This window comes from Mchenga conophoros, linkage group LG3 (assembly GCF_057382185.1).
Source record: "Mchenga conophoros isolate Kocher_MC1m ecotype Shallow Benthic linkage group LG3, M_conophoros_male_GT1.1, whole genome shotgun sequence".
NCBI lineage: Eukaryota > Metazoa > Chordata > Actinopteri > Cichliformes > Cichlidae > Mchenga > Mchenga conophoros.
In genome coordinates this window covers 9,815,582-9,834,463 of record NC_140528.1, presented here as the reverse complement: position 1 = coordinate 9,834,463, position 18,882 = coordinate 9,815,582, and the positions used below count along the sequence as shown (strand labels likewise).

The 18,882-nt window shown below is 41.5% G+C and overlaps 1 protein-coding gene across 2 annotated transcripts in view; it reads right to left on the bottom strand.

The window, feature by feature from the left end:
- Positions 1 to 266: 266 nt before the first annotated feature.
- The window catches only part of LOC146577201 (protein NLRC3-like), a 39,528-nt gene continuing 20,912 nt past the window's right edge, over positions 267 to 18,882 (bottom strand). Inside the window, exons 4-7 of one of the 2 annotated variants that reach the window (XM_085252157.1) lie at positions 15,828 to 16,001; positions 11,993 to 12,166; positions 2,226 to 2,272; positions 267 to 2,077 (exon numbers count right to left, since the gene is read on the bottom strand). In XM_085252157.1, the coding sequence (XP_085108283.1) occupies positions 1,551 to 2,077; positions 2,226 to 2,272; positions 11,993 to 12,166; positions 15,828 to 16,001 (922 nt within the window). In that variant the 3' untranslated portion in view covers positions 267 to 1,550. Of the gene's footprint in view, positions 2,078 to 2,225; positions 2,273 to 11,973; positions 12,167 to 15,827; positions 16,002 to 18,064; positions 18,245 to 18,882 lie in introns of those variants that run through there. The other variant, XM_085252166.1, reaches the window with a different exon arrangement.

The window sequence follows — 18,882 nt, the reverse complement described above, 5'->3', positions numbered from 1 at the left end:
CATGCTGCTGTGGTGCACCCCACCCTCACTCTACACCTGAGACCACACCCTCCACCTCAATATACACCACAGTTTTCTCTGCTGTGGAAATGAGATCAGGAGGAAATCATCATTATTATTATTTAATAAACGCTCACATTAATGTGGGCTTATTTGTTTCATATTAGAAACATTAGTTGAGTGTTTTTAGTATAAAATGGTCAAAGTCCCTCTTTTTGCTCCTCCCCTCACCTGTGGATGGGCGGTGCTGTTACCGTGGTGACAGCTTGGATGTGTTTCAGTCCTGCCTGGTTATCACTGCAGGAATCTTTCACATTTATTACAGGTAATAACTCTGATTTTTCTGTGTATTATGAACCAAATGTATCCTGATACACACAGAGATGGATGAGCAGAGGTTGTTTTTGCAGTTTATGTAGTTACTATGGACTTAATGCATACATATTATTAAAATTAGGGCTATAACAGTTGTATTGATGTATAGCAACTTGAAATGCTCCCACAAATGGCTCCACAGCATGTAAAAATATAACAAAAGCTCTGGCGGACTTGGTTCTGTGCTCAGTCTTAAAGGGTGAAGTTAAACTCTGTAATCTTCACTGTGTCACAGAGTTCAGTGAGTCCCGTTATTCACAGTATCAATCAGATCATCAGAGAACAGCTGATCAGCAATCAGTGGTGCCAACAGCGCCTCCTGTGGTGAGAGGATGCAATAATGCAATGTAGCATTTTTCCACTCAACACTTGCAGTCATGGAAACTGTCTGTTGGATCTGTGTGACGTTGCTTTCTTGGTTAGAGTTCCTCACAAATGTCCAGATGATTCTTCTAATGAGGCGTCGACCATGTTTGCAGCTCTTTGGAAGAAAACGTCGCCCTTTGCCATCCTTACTTTTCTTTGACTTCTTCAAATGCAGCTGAACTCCAGCTGGTATTTTCTTGGACTTTGCAGCTGTTTCTGGTCATCAGTTCATTCCTGCAAACCTCTGAAGCTGAACAACAATGATGCTGCATTGCTGGCTGATCCCAAAAGGTTGATTCTGTTCATCTGGACGTTTTCAGAAACGTTTGCTCACTGATCAGGTGACTTCTTCAGTCTCAGCTGACTGCAGCTTTACAAGCTTACAAACAGCACATTTGCACAATGACTGAAAGCAGCAGCACCTGATATATATGATACTAATATAATACATATACATATATAATCCATACTAATGATGAAGGAACTGAGCTCACAGTCCATTGTTCATTCAGTGAACTACTCAGTTTATTTTGGGCCTCAGAAATGCTCACTCTGTTTGTACATCACTGTCAGCAATAGACTCATTCTGCTGTGTGGACAGGAACACATGTGACATCACTTCCTGTTTGTTTGTGACTGAAAAGGAAGAAGTTTACAAGGAATCATTTAGAAGAGTTTCAAACATCAACTGATTGAATCCATGAATCTGAAAACGTGTTTGTGAGTGAAAGAGACAGACATGTACAGACTGAACTATCTGTTCAACAGTCAGAGTGTTTCTGTAACAGGAGACACTCTTTACACTCCACTCAGCACAGGGACACTGAGTCACCAGGATACCAGAACATAAACCCAGGATAAAGAGTTTGAGTGAATGTGGTGTTGAAGGTGTGGAGGTGGATCAGAGTGTCAGAGGAGACTCTGTAGAAGGACAGAGTGCCAGCAGGACAGTCCACATACACTGCTGCTCTGTTAGAGACAGAGGAGGAGGAGATGGATGTTACTCTGTTATTGTGCCAGACAGACTGAGGACCATCATCAGAGCAGCTCAGACTCCAGGACTGATTATTGAATCCAAACAAACAGTCATAACTGCCTCCTTTCCTTCTGATGCTTCTGTAACTCACTGATATATAAACGTCTCCTCTCCACTCGACCTCCCAGTAACAGCGACCAGTCAGACCATTTCTACACAGCAGCTGAGCCCAGTAATCAAATCTGTCTGGATGATCAGGATATGACTGAACCTCCTCCACATGTGTCACCTTCCTGTTGTTGTCAGACAGTTGGAGCTCTGTGTTCACTGTGTTTGTGTCGATTGTGAGTTGACAGGAATCTGATGGAGAGAACAAACACAATCCAGCTGCAGTTATTGATCCATCATCTGTTCATTGATTGACACTTTGATGATGACTCCTGACATGATGAAGATGGTTGAATGTGTGCTGCTTTGTTTTCATGAATCCCATTAAAAACACACTTACACTTCCTCAGACCTGGTCTCAACCATCGGACTCCAGCAGGCTCCACCCTGAAAGGAGGAGGGGGGTCAGAGCAGCACAGTCAGCATGCACACATGGACATTACATGGCTCTCACACACACACTGTTACACACTGAGCTCAAAGCTCGGCTCCACTGTTTTATTCAAAGAAATCTACATTTATTTATCAGCACATTTAAAAACAGCTTGAGCCAAAGTGCTGCACAGAGTAGAGAGAAAATAGGAAACATACACAGTAATGACTATAAAGACTGGTCAGGATTGAAAGCTACAGAGTACAAATGTGTTTCCAACCGGCTTTTAAAAATGTCCAGTGTTGGTGACGACCTGATGTGAAGGGCGACTGTTCCAGAGTTTGGCTGCAGCCATCGATAAAGCTCACCTCTGTTTTTACGTCTAGTTCTGGTCAGAAGCTGCTTATCTGCAGACCTGAGGGCTCCACTTGGATTCTTTTGTTAAAGAGAGATAAGATGGAGCCAATCCATTCACAGATTTAAAGACAACCAGATCTGGAAGTGGATTCTACCACGTACTGGTAACCAGTGGAAAAAGCTGCTGATGGGTCGTCTAGCACAGACCCACCGCTGGAACCAGACAATTGATGAGGGAGAGAACTGTGACAGCGCCGTTCCTTCACTTGACCTCAGTCGCTCTCGTCTGCTCCCTCGTAACACTGCTCTTTATTGAGCTTACATGAATATGCACAAGTTCATTATGACGTCTTACACAGGTATGAACAAAGAGTACCAGTCTGTGCATAGTGTGTGTGTGTGTGTGTGTGTGTGTGTGTGTGTGTGTGTCTGTGTGTGTGTGTCTGTGTGTGTGTGTGTGTGTGTGTGTGTGCGTGTCTGTGTGTGTGTGTCTGTGTGTGTGTGTGTGTGTGTGTGTGTGCGTGTGTGTGTGTGTGTGTGTGTGCGTGCGTGTCTGTGCGTGCGTGTCTGTGTGTGTGTGTGCGTGCGTGTCTGTGTGTGTGTGTGTGTGTGTGTGTCTGTGTGTGTGTCTGTGTGTGTGTCTGTGTGCGTGCGTGTGTGTCTGTGTGTGTGTCTGTGTGTCTGTCTGTGTGTGTGTCTGTGTGTGTGTCTGTGTGTGTGTGTCTGTGTCTGTGTGTGTGTGTGTCTGTGTGTGTCTGTGTGTGTGTCTGTGTCTGTGTGTGTGTGTCTGTGTCTGTGTGTGTGTGTGTCTGTGTGTGTCTGTGTGTGTGTCTGTGTCTGTGCGTGTCTGTGTCTGTGTGTGTGTGTCTGTGTCTGTGTGTGTGTGTGTGTCTGTGTGTGTGTCTGTGTGTGTGTCTGTGTGTGTGTCTGTGTGTGTGTGTGTGTTCCAGATGTGACCCCAAAGCTGGTGCTAAGAGTCCAGCGGTCCCCCTAACAAAGGGCTCTTATACTTAACCAGACACAGAGTAGGTGTCCTCCTACACCAGGGGTCTCAAACTCGCGGCCCGCGGGCCAATTGCGGCCCGCAGGACGATAGTTTTTGGCCCCACCTTAATATGAAAATGTAATGTTAGTTTGATAATGTATGACACTTTACAGTGTTGTGGGCGGAGCTGAATTAACCCACCAATCAGGGTGGGATATGGATCTCAGGGGACACCAGCCGGGCTTGATGCAAGCAGGGAAACATTTCTCAATGAGTCAAAGTTCCAGCAGCGTTGCCCTGGAGTGTTTCTTTCTTTCCTGTGCCTGGCTGGCTTCCTCCTTTCTATTGGGCAAACGCCGACATTCGCCCCAGCGCGCTGCGTTCACAACACTTCAAAAAAAGTTTTTTTTTTTAAGTTGCTGCCCAGCGGGACATTATACGTATATAGATTTAAATCCCACTGACGTGTGTATAAAGTTATTTTTCCACAGAGAGAGATCTCATATTAACTCTCACAGTGATGCGTAGGCGGCGGGATAAAAGAAAAGTCATGAACTCAATGCAGCCCAATTTAGTCTGCAGTCACATAGCGACACCTGTTCATCGGCAACAACAGTCCCCGGTAACCCGGACTAATTATAGGGTCGCACCGTAATTTGTGGCTCCATGTTTTTATTTGCATCACTGCGTTTGCATTGCAGCAAACATGAACATTACATATATTTCAATATAATGTAAAAGCAGTCAAAACAACTAACATCAGAAACAGCTGATGTTATTTGTTATATGTCACGGTGTCGTTTCCGCTTCTTTCTCCTGTAACAACAGCCCGGCGCCGTGAGCAGTCGCCTTTTTTGCGCTCGCTATCCCTGCACTTTCTACCATCTGCAAACGCCACGGTGTTCGTGTCGTCATGAAAGACATGAACATCGAGCGTAAAAACAAAGGAGACTGCTACCGGCTTTTTATCTGCCGATCGCCGTGCTACGGTTGCAAGAAAAAGAAGCAGAAATGACGTTCTCTACGCGTTGAGACGTTCCCCGTCCGTCGGCTAAACGCTTGATTGAAACTTCAATGCGACAGCGACCAAGTAGAATTATAAATGTCACATAGCCCCAAACATGTCTTTTTCAAAGCCTGCGGTGAAGAGAAAGGTTGGTGATGAGCACCGACAATTTCAGGAAAAGTGGGAAATGCAATATTTCTTTGTTGAGCACAGGGGCACCCCGACCTGTCTTATTTGCACAGAGAAAGTTGCGCTGCACAAGGAATACAATTTGAAACGTCATTACACAACTAGACATGCTGAGCTGGATGCAAAATACCAGGGAGACGAGAGAGCGAACCGGGTTGCCAGTCTTAAAACAGATCTACTGAGGCAGCAAGATTTCTCCAAGAAAGCAACCAAAGAGAATAATGCAGCAGTCGGAGCCACGTGGTTAGTGAGATGATTGCTAAAGCAGGGAAGCCATTCACAGAAGGTGCATTTGTCTAAAAGTGCATATTGCAGGCTGCAAATATAGTCTGTCCGGGAAAGAAAGGTCAGTTTAGCAACATCAGCCTTTCTGCCAACACCGCAGCAGATCGCATTTCTGACCTGTCAAGTGACATTTATGACCAACTGTGTGAGAAAGCCAAATGTTTCAGTGTATACTCAGTCGCTCTTGATGAGACCACAGAAATCACCGACACTGCCCAGCTCCCAATGTATGTCCGTGGTGTTGATGACAGTTTTGAAGTGATGGAGGAGCTGCTCACAGTAATTCCAATGCATGGCCAGACCACCGCTCAGCAGATATTTACAAGCTGTGTGATGCCATTGAGAATGTTGGTTTGCCATGGAAGAGGTTTGTTGGAATAACAACAGATGGAGCGCCATCAATGACAGGGAGGAAACATGGACTGGTGGCACAAAACAAACTGGAAGAGGAAGGCGTGGAGGAGGCCATTGCTCTGCACTGCATCATCCATCAGCAGGTCCTTTGCAGCAAATGCCTGAAGTTTGACAATGTGATGTCTATTGTTGTGAAATGCATCAACCAAATCAGATCCAGGGGCTTAAAGCACCGAAGGTTCTGTGCTTTTTTAGAGGAAATGGAGTCAGAATATGGGGATGTGCTCGACTTCACTGAGGTACGTTGGCTCAGCAGGGGAAATGTATTAAAGAGACTTTTTGAGTTGAGAGCAGAAGTGAAGCCTTCATGGAGAAGGATGGAGTTAGTGTTCCTGTGCTAACTGATCCCAAATGGCTCATGGACTCAGCTTTTCTTGTTGATATGACACATGAGCTTAATGTACTGAACAAGACGTTACAAGGCCAGGGGCAACTTGTCAGTGCTGCCTATGACAACGTGAGAGCATTCTCCACAAAACTGGCGCTCTGGAAAGCTCAGCTCTCTCAGACAAACCTTTGCCATTTCCCAGCATGCAAGGCACTCGTGGATGCAGGCACACCATTCAGTGCTGACGAGTATGTTGATGTCATTTTGAGGCTACAGGAGGAATTTGATCACAGATTTGCTGACTTCAAGACACACAGAGCCACCTTTCACATTTTTGCGGACCCCGTCTCCTTTGATGTGCAAGATGCCCCTTCTGTGCTTCAAATGGAGCTCATTGAGCTGCAGTGCAACTCTGAACTCAAAGCAAAGTTCAGGGAGGTGAGTGGAAAAGCAGACAAGCTTGGACAATTTTTGAGAGACTTGAGCCCTAGTTTCCCTCGGCTTTCCCGAATGTTCAAGCGGACCATGTGCCTTTTTGGTAGCACATACTTGTGCCAAAAGCTCTTCTCCACTTTGAACTTCAATAAGTCCAAGTACAGGTCCAGACTTACGGATGATCATCTTCAAGACATACTGAGGGTCGCAACTGCTTCCTCCCTCAGGCCAAATCTGGCTCGGCTATGCGAGAGGAAACGCTGCCAGGTCTCTAGTAGAGATGGACCGATCCGATATTACGTATCGGTATCGGTCCGATACTGACCTAAATTACTGGATCGGATATTGGAGAAAAATAAAAAATGTAATCTGATCCATTAAATATCACGAAAGCACCTCACAAAACTTGCAACACGCCGTAACTCACCTCAGAACGTTAGCACGTCGTAGCAGTATGCATCACGTGATAGAGCGGCTGTGGCATGCGGGACCTGTCGGTGGTCTGGATAGCATGTGGAACTTCGCTAGCAACCCGGCATTTCATCTTCGACAAAGTTATCCCCGAGAGAAGTAAAGCAAGTGTGTAAGTCCATCTCTGAATGTTTGTAAAGCATTCCTGCGTTAAGCTTAACAAGCGACTGCCTCTTTTTGCTGCTACTTCAATCATGAAACTGCTTAATTATCAGCTGATCGGCTTTTCTGTCGCGACTCCGTCTCTCTTCTTTGTTTTTGGCCCACTTTGCACCAGAAAGAGGAAACCAGCGGCTGAACAACAGCAGCACGTTTAAACTTGATAAGCTGTTGTTACAATTTATTTAATATTACTTTCTACACCAGGATCTTTTTCTACGTAGCTGACGGCTGGTAACTGTGCAGGGGCGGATCTAGCAAAGTTTAGCCAGGGGGGCCAATAGGGCATTAACAGGGAAAAGGGGGCACAAAGACATACTTTTCTTTCTTATTCTCATTTAAAATGTCTAGCTTTTAATAAATAATTATCTGACACCCAAAGTTTTAATTTGATGTAAAATGAATAGAAGTCAATTACTGTATATAGTAACTGTTAAGTCTAATATATATACCCTAGTAAGCTATAGTACTTTTTACTTTGGGAAGGTACCATCTGTGCAGTCTGCAATTTTGTTGAAGAAAGATGTTGAATCTATTTAATATTTCTTGAAAAGTAATTGATTTCTGTGCATTTTTATTCACACTGCATCAAATTAAGGTTGATTACGTCGATTAAGCATCATGAGGTGGAGCGTGAGGGGTGGTTCCCTATATTTTATTTATTTATTTTTGTTGTTGCTGGGAGTTGGAACCCTATTAGTTAGGTTGCTTAATATTTACGCTAAGTACTCTTTAAAATACCAGAATAGGGAGGATGGTGTAGGTCTAAGTTTATTAGATTGATCAGTATTGCTGAACTATGAAATGTTTTTTTTGTATACAGGTATAACAGAATAGCTTTAGTGTAGTTGTTGTTTTAAACTTGAGTATGAACTTGCAGACTTGCAAAATGCAGCAAGATATTTTAAAAAACAGTTTTGTTGATTAAAAAACACTATATCGGATTCATATCGGTATCGGCACATATCCAAATTTATGATATCGGTATTGGACATAAAAAAGTGGTATTGTGCCTTCTCTAGTCTCTAGCAGCAAGGAGTAGGCAAGAGAAGCCATGTTCAGAAGAACAGTTCATTTTCTACAGTGTTCCATTCATGTTCAGAAGAAGGTTATAGAACTGTTAATACAGACATTTCAATCTAAATACAGCAGATATAGAAGCCTGAAAGATACACACAAGTTCACTGACTAAAAACATCTTATTATTATTTTATTTATGTATTACAGATTGATTTATTTTCTTATTAATTCTTAATTTGTTTATTTATTTTTCATATTTTGTATTAAAAAATAAAAATAAAGAGATTTGAGAAGATTGGAATTTTTTAACCATGTCTTTCTTGTGGAAAACCTAATGCGGCCCAGCCTCACCCAGACTCTGCCTGCAGCGGCCCCCAGCTAAATTGAGTTTGAGACCTCTGTCCTACACCATAAATCAGTAAGAGAGGGTACGACCTCTCTCATGGCCCCAAGTGGTGTGTGCATGCCAGAGCACTCTGGAAGGCACACAGAGTCTTTACAGACTACTAAGGATCAATCCTCTATCATTATGCAATCAATTATACAACTCTAAGCATATATGAGTAAATATTTCTAAGTATAAATGACAATCAACAATATAAACCTTACAGCTGGTTTTAATAACAGAATTTATTTGTTTCTCAAATGAGAAAGAGCTATCGAGAAACACTCCTAAATCTTTAGTTCTGAACTTTTCCAGTGGGCCAAGGTCAACATTATTAGATAATGCTAATTCTTTTCCCTTACATTATAACAATGTGAGGAGTTAATGCTAAGTATACTGCCATTAGCGGCTAATTCTAATTAGGGGTGAATAATTATTAGTAGCTAATGCTAATATCGTTTTCTCTTCCCTTTTAACAATGTGAACAGCTAGTGCTAGGTAGGCTGATGCTAGCAGCTAATGCTAATTTGACGTGAATTAGCATTATATTAGTGAGGAGTTAATGCTAAGTAGGCTGCCATTAGCTGCTAATGCTAATTTTAGATGAAAAAGCATTAGCAGCTAATGCTCATATTGTTTTCCTTTGCTTTGTAAGAATGACAGCAGCTAGTGATACGAAGTCTACCATTATTAACTATTGTTAATTTGATGTAAATTAGCATTATCCGATAATGGTAACCCTTTTCCCCTGCATTATAACGATGTCAGGAGTTAATGCTAACTAGGCTGCCATTAGGGGCTAACTCTAATTAGGTGAATAATTATTAGCAGCTAATGCTATTATTGTTTTCCCTTTTAACAATGTGAGCAGCTAATGCTAATTTGATGTGAATTAGCATTATATTAGTGAGCAGTTAATGCTAAGTAGGCTGCCATTATTAACTAATGCTACTTTGACGTGAATTAGCATTATGTGCTAATACTAATACTGTTTTCCCTTACTTTTTAACAATGTGAGCAGCTAATTCTAAGTACGCTCTTGTAAATAGGTAATTCTAATTTAGTGTGAATTAGCATTGTTCAATAATGCTAACACTGTTTTCTCTTACTTATTAAAAATGATAGTAGCTAATACTAATACTCTTTCCCGTTGGGTAACAACGATGTGAGGAGTTAATGCTAAGTAGGCTGCTTTTAGAGGCTTATTCTAATTAGGGCTGAATAACTATTAGTAGCTAATGCTAATATTGTTTTCTCTTTCCTTATAACAATATGAGCAGCTAATGCTAATTTGATATGAATTAGCATTATATTAGTGAGGAGTTAATGCTAAGTAGGCTACCATTAGCAGCTAAAGCCAGAGGTGGGACCAAGTCATTGTTTTGCAAGTCTCAAGTAAGTCTCAAGTCTTTATCCTCAAGTCTCAAGTCAAGTCTCAAGTAATGTCAGGCAAGTCAGAGTCGAGTCTCAAGTCACTGGTGTAAAAGTCCGAGTCAAGTCACAAGTCTGAAACTTTGAATTTCAAGTCCTTTCGAGTCTTAAAAAAAAAAAAAATGAAAAAATAATGTTGCAGTTATATGCTAAATGTAAATATTAGACCATGTAATTTTAAAATCTGTGTTTTTCTCAACACATGACAAAATAGTGAACTTAGAAAATATACACAAATTGTGAAATTGCACCTCTTTAAAATGCAGCTCAATTAAACCTAGCTCCAAGAATAATTTTCACCGACAGTTCTGAGATAAGCTGCATGTTATTCTTGGATGCGGTTGTAGGACCAGCTTTAATATCGCATGACAAAAATATCATACACATTAAAAAAAACTGTATCACCAACGTAGCCTGGACAACATTTGCTAGTTGGATGAAGTCAGCTATCTCATCTTAGCATATTTATATGCATATTTATAATTATACGGTTCTTGGAGTGAGTGCATACACTCATGAAGTTTAGTAACTTCAGGTCACTGCAACAAGCCCAGGTACAGTTTACCGACGGATGGGTACAGGACCTTGAAATGCACCGTGTAGAACGAAAGACCATCGTACGTATCATAAGTTTACCAGTCTCACAAATTGTCGTCATAAATACACATTCCTTAACCGTTTATTAATAGGACCTTTGAGCTCAACGGTAATTAATTAGTAGTGGAAATAATTTCTGGTACCCATCACAGAAATGTAGCAGTGACAATAATACTGTATGCTGTAATCGTACTGGACAATTGGTGATACAAAAAACCTGTTTTATCCTGTGAATAAAAGTATATGTTTTTATCAGTCTACCATAATAACAGAAGCGAAACACAATATTGTGTCAGGATAATTTACTATTTATGCACAATAAACAAAGAAGCATAGCGCGACAATTTCTGTTCAGCGCCAGACTTGCTTGTAACCTATATCACCAATTATGTTATGAAAAATGACGTATTAACTACTAAAAAACACTGACCTTCGTGTAAATGCTTGGAGCAGACTAACCTGTGAGCTGGAGTGTTCTGGGACGTTATATTTGGTCTTTGAATGGCTGCAATCCAGTCACGTCTTTGTTACTTCGGAAACATGGCTCGAACAATTTCTCTTCAACGACGTAATCCGATAACAACCGATCTCTTTACCCGTCGGCTTCCCGTGGCTGTCATGCGACCGGCTATTGCAGTTAATAATACAACAGCTTCTTGACATTTTTGTGTTTCTTTTTATCGCTGTGTGACTGATTTTAATTGAAAGCCTGCGTGCGCTAGTACCGCTTGCCACGAGTTCCCAGAATCCTTTGCGGTATGCATGTTAAATTTTATATTTGGGGTAAAATATCAAGTCTTTTCAAGTAAACCGGTTCAAGTCCAATTCAAGTCCCAAGTCATTGGTGTAAAAGTCCAAGTCAAGTCACAAGTCTTAGAACATTTTTTCAAGTCAAGTCTAAAGTCATAAAATTAATGACTCGAGTCTGACTCGAGTCCAAGTCATGTGACTCGAGTCCACACCTCTGGCTAAAGCTAATTTGAGGTGAATAAGCATTAGTAGCTTATGCTAATACCCTTTTCTCTTGTTTTATAATGATGTGAGACGTTAATGCTAAATAGGCTTCCATGAGTGACTCCTTTCCCTTGCATTATAAAGATGTGAAGAGTTTATGCTAAGTAAGCTGCCATTAGCAGCTAATGCTAATACTGTTTTCCCTTTCTTTATACAACTTGAGCAGTTATTGCTAAGTAGGCCACTTTTCTCTGCTAAAGATTTCTGTGACCATGATAGAAACTCTGATAAGCTAATGCTACTAAGCTAATGCTGTTTATGGGCCCTGTTAGAATCAATATTTCATTCTCATTCTGTTGTTTGAGAACAATAACAGAAAAATGTGCACTTCAGAACAAATTTATTGTGAATTCAGCTGTGAATGTACAGTTTGTCATTATTTAAGCTTCCATTTCCAAATGTTAGCTGACACTTTATTAGGTACACTGGCATCTATATCAGGTATACCTGTGACCTAAATGTTCCTGCAAACAGACTCCTTGGAGACCCCTACATAAATATCCATGAACTATCCAGCTAGACTAGTGTGTCTGTCCCTGAAAATATTCCTGCATGTGTGATTGTTCATGTGTCATCTGCAGGAAACAAACAGGAAGTGAGTGAAAGACACAGGAAATGTTTCCAGCTCTTCCTCCTCTATCAGATTTTCTCTCCATACCTGAGAGTGTCCAGTCTCCAGCCTGGATCCTTCAGTCCAGCCGACAGCAGCTTCATTCCTGAGTCACCTGGATGATTGTAGCTCAGGTCCAGCTCTCTCAGATGGGAGGGGTTGGAGCTCAGAGCTAAGGCCAGAGAAGTACAGCCTTCCTCTGTGATCAGACAGCCTGACAGACTGCAGACACACAAAACAACAATCTATCTGTCAACAGTTGTTTTCTCTTTGTCACAATAACATCTATCCATTTACATCCATTCAATGTAACTTTATTTATAAGTGACAATACCCAACAGACAACAACAGTCATCTGAAGCTGTTTAACAGTGTAAGGTGACCGCCTCCACTGTGAGCAGCACTTGGTGATGGTGGGAAGAAGAACTCCCTTTGACACAAAGATCCTCCCAGTGAAAACAGGCTCCAGGAGGAGCATCTACCATGACTGGTTGCAGGGTGAGGGGAAAGAGAAGAGATGAGCTCAGAGAGACAAGAACAAAACAGAGAGACAAAAGTTAAGGACATGCAGTAGTGACATATAAAAGCATCAGGAGTGAAAAGAGGGGAGAAGAAAGCAGAGCATCATGGGAAGTCCACCAACAGCCTGAGCCTATAGCAGCATAACTAAGGGATGGTTCAGGGCCACCTGATCCAGCTCGAACTATAAGCTTTATCAAAAAGGAAAGTTTGAAGCTGATCTTCAAAGTAGAGAGGGTGTCTGTCTCCTGAACTCAAACTGGGAGCTGCTGCCACACCCAGTCCAACATAGCCAGGCTTTCTTTGCTGCTCTGACAAAACCTCAAATCCCAGTCAGAGATGATGAGCATCATCACAGTGATGATCATTTCTCTGTAACCCAGGCTTTCTGCTTCAGGATCTGTGCACGCTCACAGAACAAGGAGACCTTTAAACATCATTTCACTAACTGGATGGACTGAGCTCAGCCTACAGATGAACTGGTGCCAGAGATCATAAAGAACATCAAACAGTCAAATTCAACACTTTAATGGAAATATGAGATTAATGCTGCAGACAATCATGAAGCTGCTGAATTCATGAACATCAAGAATGCAGCGAGTGGTAAAATAAAGATTTGACCTCAGTGTGCTCAGTGTTCCTGTCTATTCCTAACATATTCCTAACATGATAGCTGCACTTTAGAGCTCTAAAACTGGAACTGACACATGTTTAAACTCTACATGTTACTCAGTACATTCAGTTCTGACACTCGCCCACAGTCCAACAAAGGAAACATGGAGATCACATCAGTTTGTCATCAAAGTCTAATTATTAGGGCAACTTAACCTGTTATTATCTCGTTAACTCATTAACTGATTAACGTCAGCAATTATTTTAATCACAGTTTTTAAAATCATGATTATTGTGAAAGTGCTCACTGGCTCTGAATATAACAGCCATGGGTCACAGGAGGGATGTTGATCAGTGCTGGCTTGAAATGGGCGTCAGTATGCGTCTCAGCCAATGGGAGCATTGAGGGTGGGCCTAATACTACTGCAGCGCTCACATGACCCAGGACAGAGAGAAAAGGGCGGGGACAGAAACATGGAGACAGGTACAGATCTTTGACATGTTCATTTTAAACTGTTCCAGGAGGCAGTGTTGATACAACTAAAGTTATCTGTTGTTGAAGAAGTCGGTCTGAGGAACGTTCTTAGGATCAACAAATGACGGCATGTATGAGCCTCAAGACGCAGCATCACAAGAAGAACACATGAGCTGTAGAAAAAGGAGAGACTACGAAAGCCACGGCGTTACAACGTGAACATGCTTGATCAGAGTGTGATTGTGAACAGGAGGAAGACTCAGCTGAGAACAGTGTGGTGGATACAGAGCAGAGCCCACCATCAGTACAGAGGCCTGTCCATTAGAGTGCTGCTCCAACATGCAGCACATGTACTTGGCCACAGCTGCAACATCTGTACCTGTGAAAGCTTCTTCTCTGTTGCTGCTCATATTGTGCAGAAGAAGAGAGTTTCTTTATCATCAGAAAATGTCAATGAGCTTGTGAGTCTTAGCAGCTGGCTCGGTGCAGAGGAGGAAGAACATGTCAAGTCAGAGGAAGATAAATGCAGTTCATGTTGTCAACTCAACCTGGACTGTTGAAAGAGTTTTTCTTTGTCTGGTTTCTGACTGAGATTCTCCAAAGGAAATCCAGCACAAACACACACTTCACACACTCAAAGTCCTGCACAGTAAATGAGCTGATGAGCGTTTGTGCTGCTGCCTGATAACAGAACAATAGTTCTGCTGCTTCCTGTTCTGCAAACACACATTTATAAATGTTCACTTGCTGTTGATCAAAGGTATGTTGGTGGCTCTGGACGCTGAGGGAACTTTGTAAAAAACTAGATCAAATGTTAACGTCCTGGCAGAGGCAAAGAACTTTGATTTGATATTTGATTAGATTCATGTTTCAGCTCAGACTGACAGAAATATTTGAACTGCTGCTGTGTTAAAGGGAACACTGCTGTTAGAAAGCACCTGATCTGTTTCTGCACACTGAATGTTGCACTTCTCATACTGCAGTACTATTAAAATAAGTACACAATGCACTACTGATGAGCAAACCATGTGGCCAAACACTTTAAGAGACAGACTGGGATCATACCATTATGTGAAAGAGGACGGAAATGTCCCATAGACAGCAAGGGTAGTGGTAGAGACCAGTACACAGAGAAATGGGAGCTGTATTGAAATGCAAGCGTGTCAGGAAAGAGTGAAAAGGCAAAATGAGCAGCATCTGGCTGCATTTCAGTGATATTGGAGAGCACAAAGCTGAGTGCAACATTTATACAGGAGATATACAGGAGACGCTGAGAGTAGAACTGATAAAATTAGGAGCTGGCTAAAGTGAGACCCATTTTTATTTCCACCCATTTTCCACTGTGGAGGACAAAAGGTTTCAAACTGGTCCAGGTCTTAAACCTCACGTGTTCTTCCTAATAGCAGTAAATGGATAGAAATAAGGCTTTTATGAAAACACTGAATACAACTTGCTGCCTTTAAAAAGACTAAATGTACAGTTCAGTATTGAATACTACATAAAATAAACTATATATAAAGTGTGTCTGAATGGCAGAGATGCAGAAATATGTGCATGTAGCACAGAGCCACGGCTCAGTGTCTGAATGAGTCTCACAGACCTGAATGTGCTGTTGAAGCCATTTATAATTATAACGTAATTCTTTACTCGTTTGATCTGCTCCTTACCACAAGCCACCAGACGTAGAAGGTTTTGGACTTTTAACTATATTTTCTGAAGTTTTACAACTTTTCTTACTGTTAAAAACCTCGTTATGGCCATTCATGCTGTACAAAGTAATTAGACATGTGTGGTATCAACAGAAACGTCAGAATCTCAGCTAAAAGTTCACAAAACCATCTCAACAACCACCAAACAGCTGAAACAGCAGGTGAACAGATCACACAAAAAAGATGTAAACACAAATCCCCCTGATCATCTGTTTTTTAAACATGAAGCGTCGTTTTGGACGTTCATTTACTGCTGGTTCAGTGAATTTTGGTTGGACAGTGATGAAACCTGCAGCCTCAGAATCTGTGAGAAGTCTGCTTTCAGCACGCAACAGCATTGTTGTGTTGTGTGCTGTGGATCCACCTCTGCAAACTCATCACTGTTTTACCATCATGTTTCTACTTAGACAACAACAAAGGAAGCAGTTCCCAAGAACTACTTCCTGTCTTGTTAACATAAGAGTATGTTGCCCTTCAAAACACCTCCACTTCTCCTCTTATTAGAGGACTGCCTTATTATTAATCTGCTAATTCTGTCAGTTGATGAAAGAAAAATGCTTGATCTCACCTGAGAGTTTCCAGTGTACAGCGTGGACTCTTCAGTCCTTCAGACAGAAGCTTCACGCCTGAATCCTTCAGGTTAATGTTACTCAGGTCCAGCTGTCTCAGATTAGAGGTCTGAGAGCTGAGACCTGAGGCCAGAGCTTCACAGCTTCTCTCTGACAGGTCACAGTGACTCAGTCTGAAAAATAACAGATAAACAATTACAAAAATAAAACACTTATGTTGAAGCGTAATGAGATACTATTATATTTAGCAATATTTAATCTTGTTTTGTCAGGAAACTGAGCACTGATGCAGAGCAACATGTGGAGAGAATCAGAGGAGAAGAAGTGAAGAGAGAACAGCAGTAAAACAACACTGAATTGTTCAGTGTGCTTTTGATATCAACAGAATGTGTCAAACTTCTTTATTTTGTATTTGTTTTAGTAGAATTGATGATTATCACTTAGATAACAACCACAGGCCAGGTCTAAATTGCACTTTGGTGACACTTACACCCAGAAATATTTCAGAAACGTGGACAATTTGTGCTCCATTGTATTCAGTATTGAACAAACTGAGTACCGATGACCACTTAATATTTTTGATATTTTATTTGAGTTGTTCCACCTGATCTGTGTTAACTAGAATAAACATTTAAAAGCTAAAGCTATGATCACATATGTACTTACAGAGCTTTGTTGGAGGCTTTGACCACTGGCAGCAGCCTCAGAAGAGCCTTTTTAAAGGCTCATGTTCTCACTTAGATCATTTATTTCTACTTACATTTCATTCTGGGAAAAATGGGGATTACTTTGGAAACAGGAAGTATTTTCCCCAATAAGCAGCCCTGGATTAGTAAATCACTCCAACATGTTCTCAGGCAGAAGAAGCTGTCTTGTTATGAGGGAGAGAAGAAAAGCAGCTAAAATCAGGTGTAAAAGTAAAGCAGAGGATGAGCTGAATAAAGGACACTCAAGGCTGGCTTGGAAAGGAATGAAGTCCATGTTGGGGATGCAGAAAAAGGAGCAAAGATGAATGTGATGCTGAATCAGCAGAAGACTTGGACTCATATAATTCCAGCTTTGATATCATTGATTTCAATGAAGAGCTTTGTGATTGTAGCAAAGGGCTGGTAGCTCTGAGAGTCCCACTGATGAGGTGTTTGTGAAGGTTCGCAGTCATCTAAAGATCTTAGAAAAAAAGGCATCTGGACTTCTTTAAGTTCTTTGAAGACGTTTCACCTTTCACCTCTCATCCAAGAAGCTTCTTTATTTCTAGTGTCAAATGGTGGAGAGTCCCAGATTAGCCTGTGTACAAACAGACTTCAGCCATATGAGAGTGAGTGTGAGTGAATGAGAGCACACACAGGACACTCTGATCTCTGAATGTGTGTGACGCAGTGAAAAAGAGGATTGTACTGGATATACTGTGACTGACAAACAGAGTTTAAAGAGAAAGGTGTTTGGATTAAAATGGATTATGCTAAAGTGAACGTGCTAATGAAATCTGAACTGACTGAAATGTGAAGTGAAGATAATTCAGATGTAAAAGAGAGAGAAACTGATAATAAGGTGGGGCTGGAGATCAGTGAAGGGCATGTAAACACCTGATTGGTTGACTAGATATCAGATCGACAGTTTCACAGTCTTCCCTGTGGATTATAACTTTAAGAAGATGTGACATTCATCAAGGAATTCTGCTCTCCGGATTATTTCCATGAACACTGAGCTGGATCACATCTACAGTGCTGGAAGTGCCCGTCTCACCACCAACCTCTCTGTGCACATTCACTTTTCAACCCTTTGTGAGACACTAAAGGTGTAAATCTGAGTATTAATCTATGTTAGTGCGAACACCTCTAATAGGTTGGTTTAGTCTTTCCAAGTCATATCTTCCCTTAGATCTGCGGTCCAGGCTCCTAAAATCATCCTAGTTTAACAAGCACTACAATCTAGAGGAGAACTGCACTAACAGGTGTGACTGATGAGATCTGACCTGCAAGGATACTCATGTTTATGTATCAGGACAAGCAGGGAAGACCTGGACATCAACTCTGTCAGGCTGCCTGAGTCCTCTCACCCACATCAGCTCAGAACTCTGCATTATTTACTGAGTCAGACTCAGAGGATCAGGGATCAGAAGTTCTACAAAGAGTAGAACCAGACTTCCTGTATAGAGGTGTGTGGGCCTACTGATCCACAGTGTCAGCACAACTTTCACATCATATTCATCTCAGCACAACTAAAACATGTGACTGACCTCAGAGTTTTAAATCGACATCGTGGATTCTCCAGAAGAACACACAGCTGCTTCACTCCTGAATCCTGCAGGTTGTTGTAGGTTCCACTCAGGTCCAGCACTCTGGGATACGAGGGGTTGGACTTCAGTGCTGCTGCCAGATAATCACAGCTGATCTCTGACAAACCACAGCCAAACAATCTGTATGAAGAATGAAAGATGTAAGTTTATTAGACAAAGTGTGAGCTTGAAATCATTCAGTGTTTCATCATCTGTTCAGAGCTGAAGAAGGTTCAGAATGTAGAAGTTTAGAAAATGGAAACTCCAAACAGCTGAAGCCAACAGGAAGCAGCTTCAAGCAAACACAACAACAGAAAAAAAACTCTGAATGTTTCACATTAAAGTCGTACATTTATCATAAAAACAGGAAAAAGACTTGAAAAAGTCGTGTTTTTCCTTCCAGGAACCACATGGCTTCACTTTTAAAGGTGAAGTGTGACAGAAATGGACATATTTGAAGTCAACACCTTTTTCCAGTCACATTATTAAAGCAGACAAACTACAAGCTCATTTTCATTCCAACAAGTCATCTTCTGACCTGGACTAACAACACTGGTCTCTATGTGCAGCTGGCTGTGAGACCAGTGCTCAGGGAGCGTCTACAAAGTGCAACACTGAAAGAACATCACACACTCTTTTGCTTCCAGCACTTTCACACAAACATCTACTGTCATTATTGTCACCAAACTCTGTGGATCCTTTATTGCAAATTCAAATGGGATCAAATAGTCAGACAGAAGAGGATTATGAGGAAATATGATGAAATGTTGTGTATTAGC